We start from the raw sequence: 17,773 nt of genomic DNA, 5'->3' as shown, positions 1-17,773 counted from the left end.
ACTCAATGCAAAGTCACACTGAATGCAACTGGAAATGGTGCCAAATTTGAGGATGAAGGATGCAAAGAGGTTGTGGATGGGGAGGGAAACTGTAGGCAATGTTAGCTGCTGGTGTTATAAGTCTAGCTTTTAGCTGGACCTGCAATATAGCAGAATATGATGCATAGGAATTGATAGACAAGAGTTAAGAAAATTAGGAGACAAATGACAGTGACTGAAAAGTCCAGAAGAAAAAAGCTTTTGACTGAATGAGACCAGAGAAGGACTGATGAATAAAGCCAAGCACCATATTTTGCATGTCAAACAGAGCAGTTTCATGTGCATGTTAAGTTACAGCAAAGTCACAGACCCAGAGATAACAGTACAGCTCCAAAACATTTTGTAAAATGATCTTTTCAGTGTAAATTATGCTGGTGGGTGAAGTAATTTGTGTTACATTTACCTAACCTCACTGGCCACTTTCACCTATGGTCAGGAGAATGCAGCAGTGTGCTCAGTGTATTAAAGGAGAAAGAAAAATTAGTTACAAGCACAATCTTTCTTCTTTGTTGGAAACAAAAGTAATCTTAAATGTGACTATTCAAAGTATGTGCTTTGGGTAACATTAATAGCTAATTTGCTTAGCATGAGTAGCTAGATTGATGAAGCTTTAGGCTGAAGCCATAATTTAGAGATGGATGAACTTAGACTGAACACTAGAAAAAATGGCTGAGACTAGTTTTGCATGACCCTGGTATATTGTAACTAGGACAATGTAATGAGATTGTATAAGTAATATTAAAGAAGACTGTATGGTTAACAATATGATCTAGAAGGATCATTATGATCAAAGGAAGAGGAGCAATAATTCATAGAAATGAAGTAAGAGACCATTCTACATGGAGTCAGCAGAAGACAAATGAGATCCAGGTGCAGATGGAGCAGCAAGATTATAGAACTGTGTAAGTGGGTAAAGTAGCCCTCACCCAAACTCCAGTAATTGAAAAAGACAAGTAACTGTTAAATAATTTGACTGGACGAATGGCACACATTTGTTGCATGAACAGGTGCACAAACAGTTTATGGAATAGATTGTGAGGCTTTAAAAAGCACAGGGAAATAACTGAGGGTGTCCCTCTCTGGAGGTGCCCAGTTTGAATTGACTCAGCTGGTATTCCAGGCTATTAAATCATTCATTCTTATGAGATTCGATGCTTGAGACTGTTTCAGGAAACCCTGGGTTCAGATTGCCCTTCATTAATGTTCTTGTGTCATGGCATCCAAAGTTTTAGTAGGCAGGTATCTTTTATTCTTAGTAGGAATGGGAAGAATGCTTGTTATCTAGAAGAGCCCAGAAAATATTGTGTTTCCCAGACTTTTAATAAACTCAAGTATCAGTTGACTTGAGAGAGAATCTAACCCGAAGAACCATTGACTGCACAATTACCAAATGCAGACGTGAAGCGCTATTAGGAATGTTATTCTAATGGTCATTTTCTCATTAACCAGCAGCTCTCCCAGTTCGGCAGTGCTTATGAAGTATCACACCCCTGGTATGACAAAGACAGACTGCAGTTCTCGCTTGCTTCTCCCAGGATTGAGGTCATTCCTCCGCTTGCCTGTAGAGGATGTACTTCCCTTAGCAGAGAGGAGCGGTAACTGCTTATGTTCCGTGGACCGGCTACCAGGGGAGCACACACGTTTTAAACCTTAAAACAGGTTAAACTTGGTCTCATCCAAAGATACTTATTAGGTCAGGGAGAAAAAAAATCCCTGTTGTTTTGTTGTTGTTGTTTTTGGTTTTGTTTGTTTTGTAAAGCACATAGGTGATGCAAGTGTGCAGGCTTTTAGAGCTTTAATCTTTCAATATGGATAGATCTTGCTGCTCTGAAGAACTTCTATTGATCTGAAGAGATGCTCAGCACGTATAGCCAGGCCTCGGAATAAATCAGCAAGAGCAGTACAAGGTTTTGATCGGATCTTGGACAATTTCCTAAAACTGAATTATAAATTACAGCAAATCTGGCAAATTTGCTTTAACACGAGTTATAATAAAATGTGACCCACTCCAGCTTGTAGCCATAATTTGGCCTACAAGGATTCAATTTGACAAATGTCAATAAATACATGTTGTCCTATGTACACTCTCTTCTTCCAGATCTGCAGGTCTTCTGATTTTTTTCCTCCGGACCTAGAAATCACAGCAAGTGGTAAGGCTCAGGCAGTCTGAAGGCAGGGCACTGCTGTGGGACCTCAGCGCTCATCCTTAGCTGTGCTTGCAAGGGTCAGGGTGGGATTTTGGCCATTTTGAGCCACTGACTAATAACTGGGGAAGGAGACTGAAAGCAGTGAACCTGAACATAGTTATAATTAGAAGCAACTATAAACTAAGATAAAAGGCAGCTTGAACTGTAAATCCTTAGCAAATGTGGTTAAGCTGCTAGCCCTTCTCTGCTGTTGAGCATTTTATCAATGCCACCTTACGACAGTCTTTGGTACTGCGAGAGCAGCACCTTGTAAGAGAAAAGAGCAAATCCTTCGGGGAAGCAAATCTGTGTTTACTGCCCTGTGCTCAGGGACCAGATGCAGAGGAGCTGCAGAAACATGCACTAAGGATCTCTGGTCTGCCTCGGCTATTGGAGTAGTTCGTAGGTGGGGCAATATCCTGCTGGCCATCTGTGATGCTTACAAAAGGTCTAGCATGGGTGAAGCTATGTCTCTGCGGGGATTGGTTGGCCTCAAGCATCAGGAAAATAAAACAAAGAAGCAGGATTCTTCCCGAGTTGCTTTTGCTTCAGTATTTCCTAGGAAAAATTCAGTAATGTTGGCATGCCTTATGATACACTGCAATTGTATTTTCCATGTTTGCAGGGCAAGAGGAGTGCAGTTCTGGCCCAAATTCTCTTCAGTACCATTACTGAATGTGACTGTGCTCATCTGTTCTTTTGTGATTCCACAGCTAAGAAAAACTGTTCTCTTCCCCTGTAGTGACAAGTGCATTTCAAAAAAGGCAGAACTGGGGGATTTTAGGTCTGTGCAGTGGTAACATATTATGGCTGCAAAAAACCAGTATAGGTGTACATGCACCTTGCCTGTGGTCTTTTAGCTGAGACTCTGTGTGCGCTTGGCAAGGAAGGATGGATATGTGCCAATTTACAGCCAGATTAAATGCTATAAATATATTTTAAAGTTGTGATGCTCATTTAATGGCCAAAGGAAAAGGTGTGGAAATGTGCTCGTAGGAGATGGGGAAGCCAGGGCAGCTTTCATAGGGAATGAAGCTGCTATCAGGGAAAAATGCTCCAGGTAAATAAACTATTTGTCTGAAGCATATTCTCCTTTGTGTTTTTCCTTCTATGTAGATTCTCACAAAGGGATTTTTTAGCATCTCTCAGATAGTGGCTGGTTACAATATTATTTGTGTACAAGAAAAGAGGGAGAGAGGGAGTTTGGATGAGATACAGAGCAGAACCTTGCTAGCCATGCCTCCGTCTGATTCTGCCCTCTCTTCTTCAGGTGCCAGTTTTCATTAAAGGCAGAACAGGGATCCTTTGTCCCTATTTTAAGAAATAACATAGTTGTAGTCAATTAAGTTTTGGTTGATCAAAAGCCATGCCTGGCCTGGAAGGTTGTGCATAACCAAACCAATCTGTCATTCTGTGAAAAAAAAAAATAAAATAAAAAGGCTTAACTGTTGCCCATACGCAGTAATTGGCAGAAATAGGAGAAACAAACGTAATTCTCTGGCGGCCAGGGCATGCCACAGCTTTGCTTGGTGAACAAACTACTGAATGGGGCCTTGCTCTGTGGGTCTTTGTGACAATGCTCAGAGAGAGCCCCGACGAGGGCTTTCAAGCCCCTGTTCATAACAGCACAGCTTGTATCCCTCATTCTTCTTATTCCTCTCTTTTCCGGGGTAAGAATGCTCGTCGCCACGAGTTAAACAATATGGTAAAGTTTTGCCGTCTCTTGAAGTGCGGTAGCGGTGCAGAGCGGCCTAGCCCGGGCAGGATTGCCCGCACTAAAGATGGCGGCGGCGCTGACCCGGAAGGGGCGGCCGAGCCGGGCCGCGGGGTGAGGGTGCGGGAGGGCGGGTTTCTTCAGCCTGCCGCGGCCGTGCGGGGAGCTAAGCCCAGCCAGAGCGGGGTGCCGGCGTGCCGGCAGCCGCCGCTAACGCAGCCCTCATGGGGCGGGGGTGGCCGGGCCCCGGCGCGGCGTGAGCGGGGCCGGCGAGCCGCTGGGGCGAGCGAGCTCCCACCCGGTCAGGCGGCCCGCCCTGGGCCGGGGGCGCCCCTGAGAGGGCGGGGAGCCGCGGCGCCATGCAGTGCGCGGACCCCACGGCGGCCATGAAGGGGCCAGAGGGCGAGGGCAAGCCGGAACAGCAGCAGCCTCAGCCTCCTGTGGCGGCATCGGCGGCGGCGGCGGGACAGAGCGGCGGCAAGAGTGGCAGTGGTGGTGGCCGCGGCGCCAAGGGCTGGCAGTACAGGTGGGCGCGGCGGACCGGGCCGGGGGCGGCGGGGTGAGATGAGGATCTGCGGGCCCGGGAGCTGCCGGTGCTGCGGAGCCGGGCACGGGACGCGGGAAACGCCCGTGTGCCCTTCGTGGGGCTGCCCACGCCCTGTCCGCCTTGGGCGTGAGTCGTGGGCACGGTTGCCCTAGCTCTACCCTGCCGCGGGGCACCCGGGGGTGCAAGGACTTCTCCGGCGCCAGGCTGAGCTGGGTCGCCCGCTGCGTCCCCACTTCCAGTGCCCGTTCGGCGTGGCGAGCGGCACACGGGCGGGCTGTCAGTCGGCTCGGCTTTTCGTCTGCCTCTGTGTTAGCACAAAGCCCTGCGCCCGGACTGTAGGTGCTGCCAGCGATTGTGCCTTTGCTCCTCACTTTCAATTCTTACATTTCTCTCGCAAAAGGCGGAGACCGATTTAAAGTTGCTGAAGGCTCTCTGTCCCTTTCCGGATTTCTAAAAAGCTAAAAACTTTGGCAGATTTTAGCTGCTTATTTTTTTTTTTTTTAAGAGTACTTAATAGCAGTCTTTTTTATTGATGCTTTGTTGCTGGTAGCCAAACTGAAGAATATGCGCAGAGTTTTTGACTTAACCTGGATTATTTTAAGAACAGCTGTGCTTAGCATAAATCGGGGTGATTACTCAGGTACAGCAAATACTGCAGAAGCGAGCAGAGAAAGCAGGAGAAGCTGAACACGCAGCATTAGTTGAAAAAGTGATTCAAAGTAAAATGCTTACCGTGAATGACCTGCCTGTGTGTTTGAGGGGTTTGGGGGATTCGATATACTTTCTTCTGATGTGCTTTCCAGTTAAAAAAGCTTCCACTCTCACGCTGATAGTAGCGGGCTCTCTCAGGCATCACTTGAGGGATTTCTGAATCTCTGCTTTTAGGTCTCTCATCTCTGAGCGGAGTTCTGCCATGTTGCTGTTGGAAATACTGCTGTTATGTGAAGTTTGCACACTTCTCCTTCAAATGGAGACTCTCCAAAGCCATCGTCTGCCAGCCCAGATGGACTGGCTGTTTCCTGCATGAGGAGACAGCAAAAGTGGAGCGTGGTACATCTGTGTGCTCTGTGGAGGGATGGAGGGCCATCAGATGGCTTTAGACAAACGAGCGCCCAGGCTGTGCAGGCACCGAGTGCCTGATGATTTTAATAGGGAGCGAGCGGCTTGGTCATTGCTGAGAATCTGGGTCATGAGTAATTTACTTTTCTGGTGACTAGTGTGAGACAGGAAAGTGGTAATTTCAGGGGCTGATGCTTAAGGCTGTTAAACAGGGAAAGCTTCTTGTCAGATTCAGTTATTGGTTATCTTATCTACTGTTCCTGGTTGCTTCTAAGGTTTGTTTTTGTTTGCTTGCTTCTTTAAAAACAAAACAAAGCGCACCTTCTGGATTCAAGTGTAACTTGGAATTTTCAAATGAAAATTGCTATTACTGTGACCAAGGACATTAAGTCCATGTTTCACCTGTGAAACACAGGAATTAGTGTATGCAATCAATATGGAAATACTTTATATACTTATGTGGAATCGGAGGCAGTAGGAGGGATAACTGATTTGCCTGAGCTGCTTTTTGCTACAGTATGTTTGAGATAGTGATCATAAGTCAGTGCTGTGTAGTAAAATTCCCCTTTTTAAACTTATTCTGCCAGGTGTTTCGTTTCTTCTGTCAGTGCTGTGACTTTTAGGGCAAAAAAGCTGAGCTGAGTCTGAGCCAGCTTGGTGGCTTGACAGCTGTAAGTGGGAACTGTCCACATAATTCCTTGTGCTATTGATATCTGGTTTAATTTGCTCTGATTCTCCAGTGCAAATTATTATTAGTATTTCTTTCTAGATCATTGGGAGAAGTTTAATATACCAACTGTCTTATTGTGAACGCTTGAGATACCTCACTGTTAATCTCTGATCAGCTGGGAATTAATTATTTACTCTTACATTTGTCTCTATATCTAATTACCCATAAAATATCACCTTCCCCCACCACCACCTTCTTAGGAAGGCCTTCTGGGCAGCATGCTGTAGCTTAGTTTTCACTTTGTGGGTTAGTTCTTTTCTAAAATGTGTTTGACAAAAGACATGCCCCTCTGTTAATAAACTAGTGTCTAAAATCTGGGATTTAGACGCAGCTTTGCTGGGAGCTTCTGGTGGAAGTTTGATCTTTAACTGTTAGAGCACAGTGTGAGGAATGCGTGGTCACACAGCTTGCAGAAGTAGGGTTCTAATGTACTTGCTCAGCATAGACTGAATCTGCTGCAAAAACATAGCTCTGTACTTGGTGAAGCATCTTGTCAAAACAGCTGTAACAGTCAGGTGAATGTGACAACAGGTACTTGATATTTTGATGTTCAAAATGGGAAACTATGACTATGGGAAAAAAATTGCAGCTCCAGCACTGCTGGAACCTGAAATAATGAAAACAATCTCTTGAAAAGGTGGAAAGTCACACATCCTTGGTGTAAAGTCCATGTCTAGAAAATGAAAAATGAAGCAGAACAGATAAAGTTAGGTAACTTTATAGAATAGAATAGAATTAACCAGGTTGGAAAATACCTTTGAGATCATCAAGTCCAACCTATCATCCAACACCATCTAATCAACTAAACCATGGCACCAAGTGCCTCATCCAGTCTCTTCTTAAACACCTTCAGTGATGGTGACTCCACCACCTCCCTGGGCAGCCCATTCCAATGGCCAATCACTCTTTCTGTGAAGAACTTCTTCCCAACATCCAGCCTAAACCTCCCCTGGCACAGCTTGAGACTGTGTCCTCTTGTTCTGGTGCTGGCCACCTGGGAGAAGAGACCAACCTCCACCTGTCTACAACCTCCCTTCAGGTAGCTGTAGACAGCAATAAGGTCTCCCCTGAGCCTCCTCTTCTCCAGGCTAAGCAACCCCATCTCCCTCAGCTTCTCCTCATAGTGCTTGTGCTCCAAACCCCTCCCCAGCTTTGTTGCCCTTCTCTGGACTCATTCCAGCAAGTCAACATCTTTCCTAAACTGAGGGGCCCAGAACTGGACACAGTACTCGAGGTGTGGCCTAAGCAGTGCTGAGTATGTGGGCAGAATGACCTCCCTGCTCCTGCTGGCCACACTATTCCTGATACAGGCCAGGATGCCATTGGCCTTCTTGGCTACCTGGGCACACTGCTGTCTCATGTTCAGCCTACTATCAACCAGTACCCCCAGGTCCCTTTCTGCCTGGCCACTCTCCAGCCACTCTGACCCCAGCCTGTAGCACTGCATAGGGTTGTTGTGCCCAATGTGTAGAACCCAGCACTTGGATGTGTTCAATCTCATGGCCTTGGACTCTGCCCATCTGTCCAGCCTGTCAAGGTCCCTCTGCAGAGCTCTCCTACCCTCTAACAGATCAACTCCTGCCCCAAGCTTGGTGTGATCTGCAAATTTACCACTCTCTGGGCTCAGCCCTCCAGCCAGTTCCTAACCCAGCACAGAGTGCTGCTGTCCAAGCCATGGGCTGACAGCTTGGTCAGGAGTTTGCTGCGGGAAACGGTGTCAAAGGCCTTGCTGATGTCCAGGTAGACTACATCCACAGCCTTCCCCACATCCACCAGGCAGGTCACTTGATCATAGAAGGAGATCAGGTTGGTGAGGCGGGACCTACCCTTCCTGAATCCATGCTGGCTGGGCCTGATCCCTTGGCCATCCTATAAGTGCTGTGTGATTGCACTCAAGATGACCTGTTCCATAATCTTGCCTGGCACTGAGTTCAGGCTGACAGGTCTGTTATTCTCTGGTTTCTCCATCTGACCCTTCTTGTGGATGGGCATCACGTTGGCCTGCTTCCAGTCATCTGGGACCTCTCCAGTGAGCCAGGACTGCTGAAAAATGATAGAGAGTGGCTTGGCCAGCTCATCTGCCAGCTCCCTCAGCATCCTAGGATGGATCCCATCTGGTCCCATGGACTTGTGGGGATCCAAGCTGCTAAGGAGGTCTCTAACTACTTCCTGCTGGATCACAGGGGTAGTATATTGCTCTCTGACTCCATCTGCCAGTCAGGAGGTCAGTTGTCCAGAAGACAACCTATCTTGCTATTAACAATTGAGGCAAAGAGTGTGTTAAGTACCTCTGCCTTTTACTCATCTTTAGTTGCAGTATTCCCCTCTATGTCCACTAAGGAGTGGAGGTTGTCCTTGCCCTTCCTCTTTCCATTAATATATTTATAAAAGCATTTTTGTTGTGCTTCACAGCAGTGGCCAGTCTAAGCTCTAAATGGGCTTTTGCCTCTCTAACCTTTTTTCCTGCGTGACATAGCAACATCCTTAAAGATTTCATGGGCAACCTCTCCTTCCTTCCAAAGATGATACACCCTCCTTTTTTCCCCTGAATTTGCTCAGAAGCTCATTGCCCATCCAGGCTGGCCATCTACCCCAGCAGCTCATCTTCCAGCACATTGGCACAGCCTGTTCCTGTCCCTTCAAGAGTTCTTCCTTGAAGTAGGTCCAGCCCTCCTGGATCCCTTTGTTTTTAAGGTACTTTTTGAGTTAGTTCCTTGAGTAACCTGAAGTCCACCTTCCAGAAGTCCAGAGTGGAGGTTTCGTTGCTGCCCCTCTTAGCGTGACTGCATATTGAAAACTCAATTATCTCATGGTCACTGGACCCCAGACAGCCTCCAACCACCACATCTCCCACCAGCCCTTCTCTATGGGTAAAAAGAAGATCAAGCAAAGCCTTACCCCTGGTAAGCTCACACAGCAGCTGGGATAAGAAGCTATCCTCCATACACTCCTAAGAACCTTCTAGACTGCCTCCTTTCTGCTGTGTTGAGTTCCCAGCAGATATCTGGCAGGTTAAAATTGCTCATAAGAGGAAGGTCTGGTGATCTTGAGACAGCCTCTAGCTGCTTATAGAATAATTCATCAACCTCTTCATCCTGGTTGGGTGATCTATAACAGACTCCAAGCAGGATGTCAGCCTTGTTGGTCTTCCCTCTAATTCTCACCCACAGGCACTCAACTTGATCATCCTTAATCTCTAGTTCCATGGCATCCAGTGCTTCCCTGATGTACAGGGGCACCCCTCTAACCCTTCTCCCTCGCCTGTCTCTCCTGAAGAGCCTGTAGCCATCCATTACAGTGCTCCAGTCATGTGAGTCATCCCACCACGTTTCTGTGATGACAACTGCATCATAACTTTCCTGCTGTAACAAGGCTTCCAGCTCCTCTTGTTTGTTACTCATACTGCATGCATTAGTGTACATGTGCTTCAGCTGGGCTGCTGGTTTCACCTCTGACTCCAACTTACCACCCTCAGACTCCTCTCTGGGAGGACTGGTTTCAGCCACTTCCCTCTTACATTTGTATTTTAGAATAATAGATTTTAAATAGCTGTGATCTAGTTAGACCAAACACATATCATAGTGGTGAAGAAGAGGCAACCACAGGCTGCCAGACATTTACGATGATGCAAAGATAGTGCTCTACTACTTTGCAGACTTTCTGCTTGTGGCCTCTGTATAGTGAGTGCAGGCACTGCTCTACTGGCTGCCACCTTTGAAATCTGCAGGGGCCCACTTTCTTCAGACAGCAGGAAGATACTTTTTTTTTTTTAACTTAATAGAAGTTAAGAGTTCTTGAGCAGCTGCTCTTCTAGACATCTGACAGGAAATGATGTTGTTTGCTTATGAATATATGATCAGGGTCTGAGTGTCTCTGAGAGCAACCAACTCTTGTCTGTGTTTTGCTGACTTGAGTTCAGGACTAGCATGAAGGTTAACTTGCAATTAAGTAGATAGAGCCTGAGAGGCTGTGCTGCACGTGAAGCTCTTATCCTTATTTTTGTTTAGAGAAACAGTTACCATTAGAATAGAATAGAATTAACCAGGTTGGTAAAGACCTTTGAGATCATCAAGTCCAACCTATCACCCAACACTAACTAATCAACTAAACCATGGCATCAAGTGCCTCATCCAGTCTCTTCCTAAACACCTCCAGTGATGGTGACTCCATCACCTCCCTGGGCAGCCCATTCCAATGGCCAATCACTCTTTCTGTGAAGAATTTCCTCCTGACACCCAGCCTAAACCGCCCTGGCACAGTTTGAGCCTGTGTCCTCTTGTTCTGGTGCTGGTTGCCTGGGAGAAGAGACCAACCCCCACCTGGCTACAACCTCCCTTCAGGCAGTTATAGACAGCAATAAGGTCTCCTCCTCTGAGCCTCCTCTTCTCCAGGCTAGGCAACCCCAGCTCCCTCAGCCTCTCCTCACAGGGCTTGGGCTCCAAACCCCTCCCCAGCTTTGTTGCCCTTCTCTGGACATGTTCCAGCAACTCAACATCTTTTGTAAACAGAGGGGCCCAGAACTGGATACAGTACTCAAGGTTTGTTAGGTTAGACTTCAGAATAACTTCAGAGTACTAGATTACATAATCAGGTATTTTAAGATTGTAACATTTTCTAAACAGCTTCCTTGTTTTCATCAGTAATCAGACTAGGAAGTAAGGGCAGCATTGCCCATATAAAGAATAATTTACATTCAACAGTTTTGCTTTTATTCTTGACCATCTTCATTGGGTTTTCACCTTGCTCTAGGTTAAGTTTAATAGAGCACTTTCAAAGCGGTGAGGGAAAGGAGACAGGTTTTGTAGATACTTCTGTGGTACGTGAATCGTAGTCATTCAAATAACTTAAAACATTTCAGAAGCAGAAACTGTGATAATGAGCTAAATTAAGAGCTGGTCAGAATATGTTCCAGAGAAGTAAAACAGATCATTTCACCCTGGCTTCAGGGCCTTTCAGGTGATGTGGAGAGGGATTACATGCAATAACTGGTTCTCCTGTATCTACAAAATTAAAAGTTCAAAGCACTGTCTTTGAGAAGAGAAACAAGATTGTCTTTCCCAGCTGGAGACATGTTAATGTGCCATCCTCTTATGGTTTTCTTAGTGGTTCTACTCTCAAATACCTAAATCAGTTCAGCTGCTATTAAAAGGTTTCCCAGCATTCTTTCCATTCCTGGTAGAAATACATCTGAAATGTTCATGAATTTCCCAAATGATTGGTGATTTTTAAGCTTACAAGTTACATTTCCAAACCTATTTATTTTTCACTTCTGTATTTTTGCAGGTAACTGCCTTTGTTCCTCATTTGTGAAATGAGCAAGTGCAGGGTCCTGCATCTGAGTCGAGGCAATCCCAGGCACAAATCCAGGCTGGGCAGTGACTGGCTGGAAAGCAGCCCTGAGGAGAGAGACTTGGGGGTGCTGGTGGACAAGAAGCTCAACATGAGCTCTCAATGTGCACTTGCAGCCCGCAAAGCCAATCAGATCCTGGGCTGCATCAGGAGAAGTGTGGCTAGCAGGTCGAGGGAGGTGATTCTCCCCCTCTACTCAGCTCTGGTGAGACCCCACCTGGAGTACTGTGTCCAGTTCTGGAGCCCCTATTACAAGAGGGATGCGGAGGTGCTGGAACGTGTCCAGAGAAGGGCCACAAGGATGATCAGAGGGCTGGAGCACCTCTCCTATGAGGACAGACTGAAGGAGTTGGGGCTGTTCAGTCTGGAGAAGAGAAGGCTCCGAGGTGACCTAATTGTGGCCTTCCAGTATCTGAAGGGGGCCTACAGGAAGGCTGGGGAAGGACTTCTCAGGATCTCAGGTAGTGATAGGACTAGGGGGAATGGAATGAACCTGGAGGTGGGGAGATTCAGACTAGATGTGAGGAGGAGGTTCTTCCCCATGAGAGTGGTGAAGCCCTGGAATGGGTTGTCGAGGGAGGTGGTTGAGGCCCCGTCCCTGGAGGTGTTTAAGACCAGGCTGGACGAGGCTCTGGCCAGCCTGATCTAATGTGGGGTGTCCCTGCCCATGGCAGGGGGTTGGAACTAGATGATCCTTGTGGTCCCTTCCAACCCTGACTGACACTATGAAACTATGATTTTGGCCTCTGCTCACTATGGATTTAGCCATATATGTAGTTATGCTACAACTTGTATGTCTTGCACTCTTTTTAAGGAAGCAAGTTAATTTCAGTTAGCTGTTCATGAAAGTTTATTTAAGTGCTGTAGGTTAATTCACAGTTGTGAGTTAGTACAGAAGAACATTTGGATAGGCAGCAGCTTCTAGGGAAATTAGTCAACTTGTTAGGCTGCTATGACTTCTTTAGTTTTCAAATTATTTTTATTTTGTTAGGAGTGACAATGACAAGCAGGAGGTTCCTCGTGCTGTGTGGCTGCTCTTGTCATTAATTAATCAACTTAAGGCAGATTGTCTTGCGGAATTGCTCTGTGTGGATTTGGGCTGGAGTAAGGGAGACTGAAATGAAGGAAATGGATGTAAGCAAACAGCAGAGAGGGAGGGGAGTTGGCAAAAAGAGTTGTAAGGTTTTTATTATCATATGAAAGAGGATAACAGATTTCAGGGACCACTAGATGGATAAACAACTGGCTTGATGGCCACACCCAAAGAGTGGCTGTCAATGGCTCCATGTCCCAGGGGAGGCCAGTGACAAGCGGAGGCCCTCAGGGATCAGTCCTGGGACCAGGCTTGTTCAACATCTTTGTGGGTGACATGGACAGTGGCATTGAGTGCACCCTCAGCAAGTTTGCTGATGACACCAAGCTGTGTGGTGCAGCAGACACACTGGAGGGAAGGGAGGTCATCCAGAGGGACCTTGACAGGCTGGAGAGGTGGGCACAAGCCAACCTCATGAAGTTCAATAAGAGCAAGTGCAGGGTCCTGCATCTGGGTCGAGGCAATCCCAGGCACAAATACAGGCTGGGCAGTGACTGACTGGAAAGCAGCCCTGAGGAGAGAGACTTGGGGGTACTGGTGGACAAAAAGCTCCACATGAGCTCTCAATGTGCACTTGCAGCCCAGAAAGCCAATCAGGTCCTGGGCTGCATCAGGAGAAGCGTGGCCAGCAGGTCAAGGGAGGTGATTCTCCCCCTCTACTCAGCTCTGGTGAGACCCCACCTGGAGTACTGCGCCCAGTTCTGGAGCCCCTATTACAAGAGGGATATGGAGGTGCTGGAAGGTGTCCAGAGAAGGGCCACAAGGATGATCAGAGGGCTGGAGCACCTCTCCTATGAGGACAGACTGAGGGAGTTGGGGCTGTTCAGTCTGGAGAAGAGAAGGCTCCGAGGTGACCTAATTGTGGCCTTCCAGTATCTGAAGGGGGCCTACAGGAGGGCTGGGGAGGGACTTCTCAGGATATTAGGTAGTGATAGGACTAGGGGGAATGGAATGGTGCTGGAGGTAGGGAGATTCAGGCTGGATGTGAGGAGGAAGTTCTTCCCCATGAGAGTGGTGAAGCCCTGGAATGGGTTGTCCAGGGAGGTGGTTGAGGCCCCGTCCCTGGAGGTGTTTATGACTAGGCTGGATGAGGCTCGCGCCAGCCTGCTCTAGTGTGGGGTGTCCCTGCCCATGGCAGGGGGGTTGGAACTAGATGATCCTTGTGGTCCCTTCCAGCCCTGACTGATACTATGATACTGTGAAAGTGAATGAATGTTCTCCAGCCTTCTTGTAAGAGCTTTGTTTTGCAGTTGACACTCTGCAAGCACTCTTCATGTATCTATATATACGTAAAAAAAGAGTAAGGAGTTACTGATCTCAATTCTTCTGTGTCTTCTGTGTTTGCACAGAGCAGGATGTGATGTTACAGAAGAGCTGGTGGCTGAAACACACACAAATACATTTTAATTCTGCACTTCAAGATGCTAATTAACTGTTCTTCATAAAGTGATCCCATAGGAAATATGCTTGAAAGGAAATACTTATTTCTAGTTTCATCCCAGTTAACTGGGAGGATTAGTGGCAATCCTTTGCACTTCAGGCACGTGGAAGCAAAATATGTGAGACTGAGCTGGGCTGTGGAAGTGTTCATGATTTTTCTGTTCATGCTATCTTGCAAAAAACACCTAGTGGTAATAAGAAGTTGTTTCAGGAAACTCATACAGTCTTCTTGAGTGGATGTTGCTAAAAGTCATCTTTATCGAGGATGGTGTTGATGTCAGTTGCAAGGAAAGATGCAGAGCTTTTCTAGTTTCTAGGCATTTCTAGTCATATGCTAAAACTTTGATTTCAGGAGGATAAATTTCATCTGTTCAGCCTTTAAAGCTTATTAAACCTGATTGATGGAAACAGGAGACAATGGCAATGCAGGCTTCAATGACTCTTCATGTTGCAAACCTCTCCCTTGCTGGCCCTCCATTCTTGTCTCTGAACTTAACATTTGTCATCATAATATTAATATAAACATTGAATTCTTGCTGTTAGCTGCCATAATTAATTTTGGACTCCTGAGAGCAGGCCAGAATTGAAGTTAAAGTCCCTGTCACTTGGTAGGTGTAAGAAAAAACCCAAAGCTTCATGTAAATGTTGGTGTCATCCCGGGACAGTTCTCTCTAATGCTGGTACTGCTGGTACTTTTTATTACCTATCTCCCCTGTCCTGGGTTTTCTTTCTGCACTGCTAAACCCAAAGCTCTTCTTGGATGCTACATGGAAATTTTTGTAGGTTAACTGTAATGAATAACTGTAACCCTCCCTCCTTGTGCACAACCACAGGGTGAGAGATGCAGTAATTTTGTGGTGTTTCCTGGGAGGGCTGACAATGGCTGCTGCTGCTTTGACTTTCCCCTCTATTACAGCACACCCCACTTCCTTGGTCTCCCAGTCATTGGAACCTGCCAATATTGTGACATCAAGGCCCTGACCACTGGGGATGGACTTTCCACTTCCTCTTCTGTTATAGTTCTGCTGGCAGTTTTTGGGTTGGGTGGTGGCTGCAATGTCAAGCTTCTATCACACTGAGCCCTGATCCTCCTTGCTTCTCTTTCTGGTGAACTGTGGAGATACCCCTCCACTGCATGGCCTTCACAACCCCCTAGGCTGCTCATGGCACTTGGTGCCATTGTCTAGTCATGGGGTCTGTGTTGATAGGTTGGACTCGATGATCCTCGAGGTCATTTCCAACCTTAGTTATACTGTGATACTTTCTGACTCCTTGTTGGCCTTTTGAGGTGTCATGATCTGGGTGCTGAAAAGAAGAGCTGCTGTGAAATTCAGAATTTGTATTTGATCTTGTGTGTTAGATTCCCTTTTGTTGTTAAAATGAGATTAGGAAGGCTGTCACATTTATTTGATATGCCGGAGGGAAATGGCTGGAAAAACCTGGTGCCTGAGTTGTTTTTTAACCTCATTTGTGCTTAAAGAGTATACCATATTCATAATGCTAATTTAGAAATGCTGCACTTCACATAATTTGCTCATTAGAATAGACAAGAAGCCCCTGCTTAAAATTATCAGATGGTTATATCTGCCTCAGGATCCATTCTGTGTTATTGAAATGGTAAGGTCATCTTTTACCAAGCTGATTTTGCCAGTTGCTGAAGCCCCAAGCAACGCTCAAAAGTTAGGTGAGCCATTCATGTTCACACATGTGTTTTACAACCTGGAAGAATGAGGTTGGAGCAGATGGAAGCTCAGGTGCATTTTAAATTAAGAGAAGTAAATCTCTGTGTGATGGGTAATAAGTAGAGAGAGTTGGGGAAACAGGTTTAGGTAATTTAAACAAGACCTTCATCACAGCTGATGTTCTAGTATGAAACCTGAACACAGTTGCTGAACCAGGGCAGCAAGAGCCCTGTGGCTCCACAGCAAGCAGCTGTCAAGACCACTGTCCCTCTCTTGCTTCTCAGAGCATCCCTGTGAAGAACAAGCAGGCTGTAAAACTTGCTGGGGCAGGGGTGATGTTGTAGTTGGTTCTGGCATTGCAGGGTGCTTGTGTTAATACTGGGATACTCAAAAATTCAGCTAAATTGAAGAAGCAGAAACATTTGAGTAGCTTCTAAATATCAAATAGTTTGTGCTTTCCATGGAAAAGATTCATGCTGAAGTTAATGGCTGTTACAAATGTCTTTCCTTCAATAAGTGCAGAGGGTACTTTTAAACTTCACCTTTTATAATGGAGTTATGTAGCAGCAACTTAATTAAAAGTGCCCACACTATTAACATTCTGCTCTTGCATACACCACCTCTCCCCAGAGAGAGGATGGAAAACAAACTGCTTGTGGCTGACCTAATAACACTGCTTAATGCAGAAGCAGATGTGCCAGCTGCTGCTGTTGAGTTACCCTAGGTGGGTTTTCATGCTGTATTCACCGTACCATGGCAATGAAAGCATGTGTACGTCGTCTCTTGCTTGCCTTGACATGCACTCTGATCACCTGCCAGTGCTGATGAATTCTTCCTGTGGGGAATCACTGCCTGCTGGTAATGCTGCCAGACAGCTTTTTTTTTCAGGGTGCTTGCACAACTTGTGTAATTTCATATTTTCTGGACTGTGCTTCTAACACTGAGATAGTGGGGACGACAGGGCTGGCTGAAGTGAGATAGGAGAAGTGCTGTTGCTTTGTGTGCACACTACTATAGAATCATAGAATGTCAAGTTGGGAGGGACCCTGGGATCATCTGGTCCAACCTATCTAGGTGAGGATGTAGATTCAATGAGATGGCCAAGCAGCCTGTCAAGCTAAGTCTTAAAACTGACTGATGTAAGGAAATCCACTACTTCTCCTGAGAGGTTATTCTAATGTCAAACTGGTTTGGAGACAAATTTTCTTCTTGAGTCCAATTGGAATCTTCTCAGGAATAACTTGTACCCATTACCCCCTATCTTTTCCATGTGACTCCTTGTAAAAATGTAGTCTCCATCCTCCTGGTAGCCACCCTACTGGTATGTGGTAATAAGGTCTTCCCTAAGCTTATCGCTGTTGAAGCAGGAATGTCAGTGTCAAGGGGAAGGCATTTTGCTATGAGTATATCTAGTTTTTCTTTTCCTTCCAGGTGTAAATTCCTGTGTTTTGATGAAGCTGGAAAACTTTAAAATCTTAATTAATGTTTAGGCATTGACAGATCTGACAACTCAGTGTCCTGAAAAGTTGGTTTAATTTGTTCCAGTGGAGATGTAACAGAAAGCAAGAGAACTGCTGTGCGCCACTGTGGGATGCTATATTAAGGACCTGGTTTCTGTCTCTGGCTCTGACTTCCTGTGTGGTAATAGTCATACTGCTTAAACTGTTTTTTCCCTTGTAATCACTAACTGTGTGTTCCTCTTTTTCTTGGAGGCCTAGTTTGGAACAGTTGGCTCTGATCTTGCAAAACTTTCACAGGTTCACAGCTGCAGGTGAAATCAGCAGAAGATGTGATTTTGAATGTATGAATTAAAAAACCCCCAAAATAGGGCCACAACTATGTCAAAGCTAGAGAGGCTGGAAATGATAAAATGGGATGATGATGTCCTTGTCCTTTTATTGTTCCATACACAATTCCATAGATGCTGATGACAA

At 46.1% G+C, this 17,773-nt stretch overlaps 1 protein-coding gene across 1 annotated transcript in view; it reads left to right on the top strand.

The window, feature by feature from the left end:
* Positions 1–4,109: 4,109 nt before the first annotated feature.
* Positions 4,110–17,773, top strand: part of OSBPL11 (oxysterol binding protein like 11) — a 57,695-nt gene continuing 44,031 nt past the window's right edge. Inside the window, exon 1 of the mRNA XM_068139044.1 lies at positions 4,110–4,465. Within this exon, the coding sequence (XP_067995145.1) occupies positions 4,299–4,465 (167 nt within the window). The 5' untranslated portion in view covers positions 4,110–4,298. The remainder of the gene's footprint in view (positions 4,466–17,773) is intronic.

The sequence above is a fragment of the Melanerpes formicivorus genome, unplaced genomic scaffold (assembly GCF_026170545.1).
Source record: "Melanerpes formicivorus ecotype bairdi unplaced genomic scaffold, bMelFor1.0.p_v2 SCAF_5, whole genome shotgun sequence".
Classification (NCBI taxonomy): Eukaryota; Metazoa; Chordata; class Aves; order Piciformes; family Picidae; genus Melanerpes; species Melanerpes formicivorus.
Note: the sequence above shows the minus strand (reverse complement) of the source record. Positions and strands in the feature narration are given on the sequence as shown.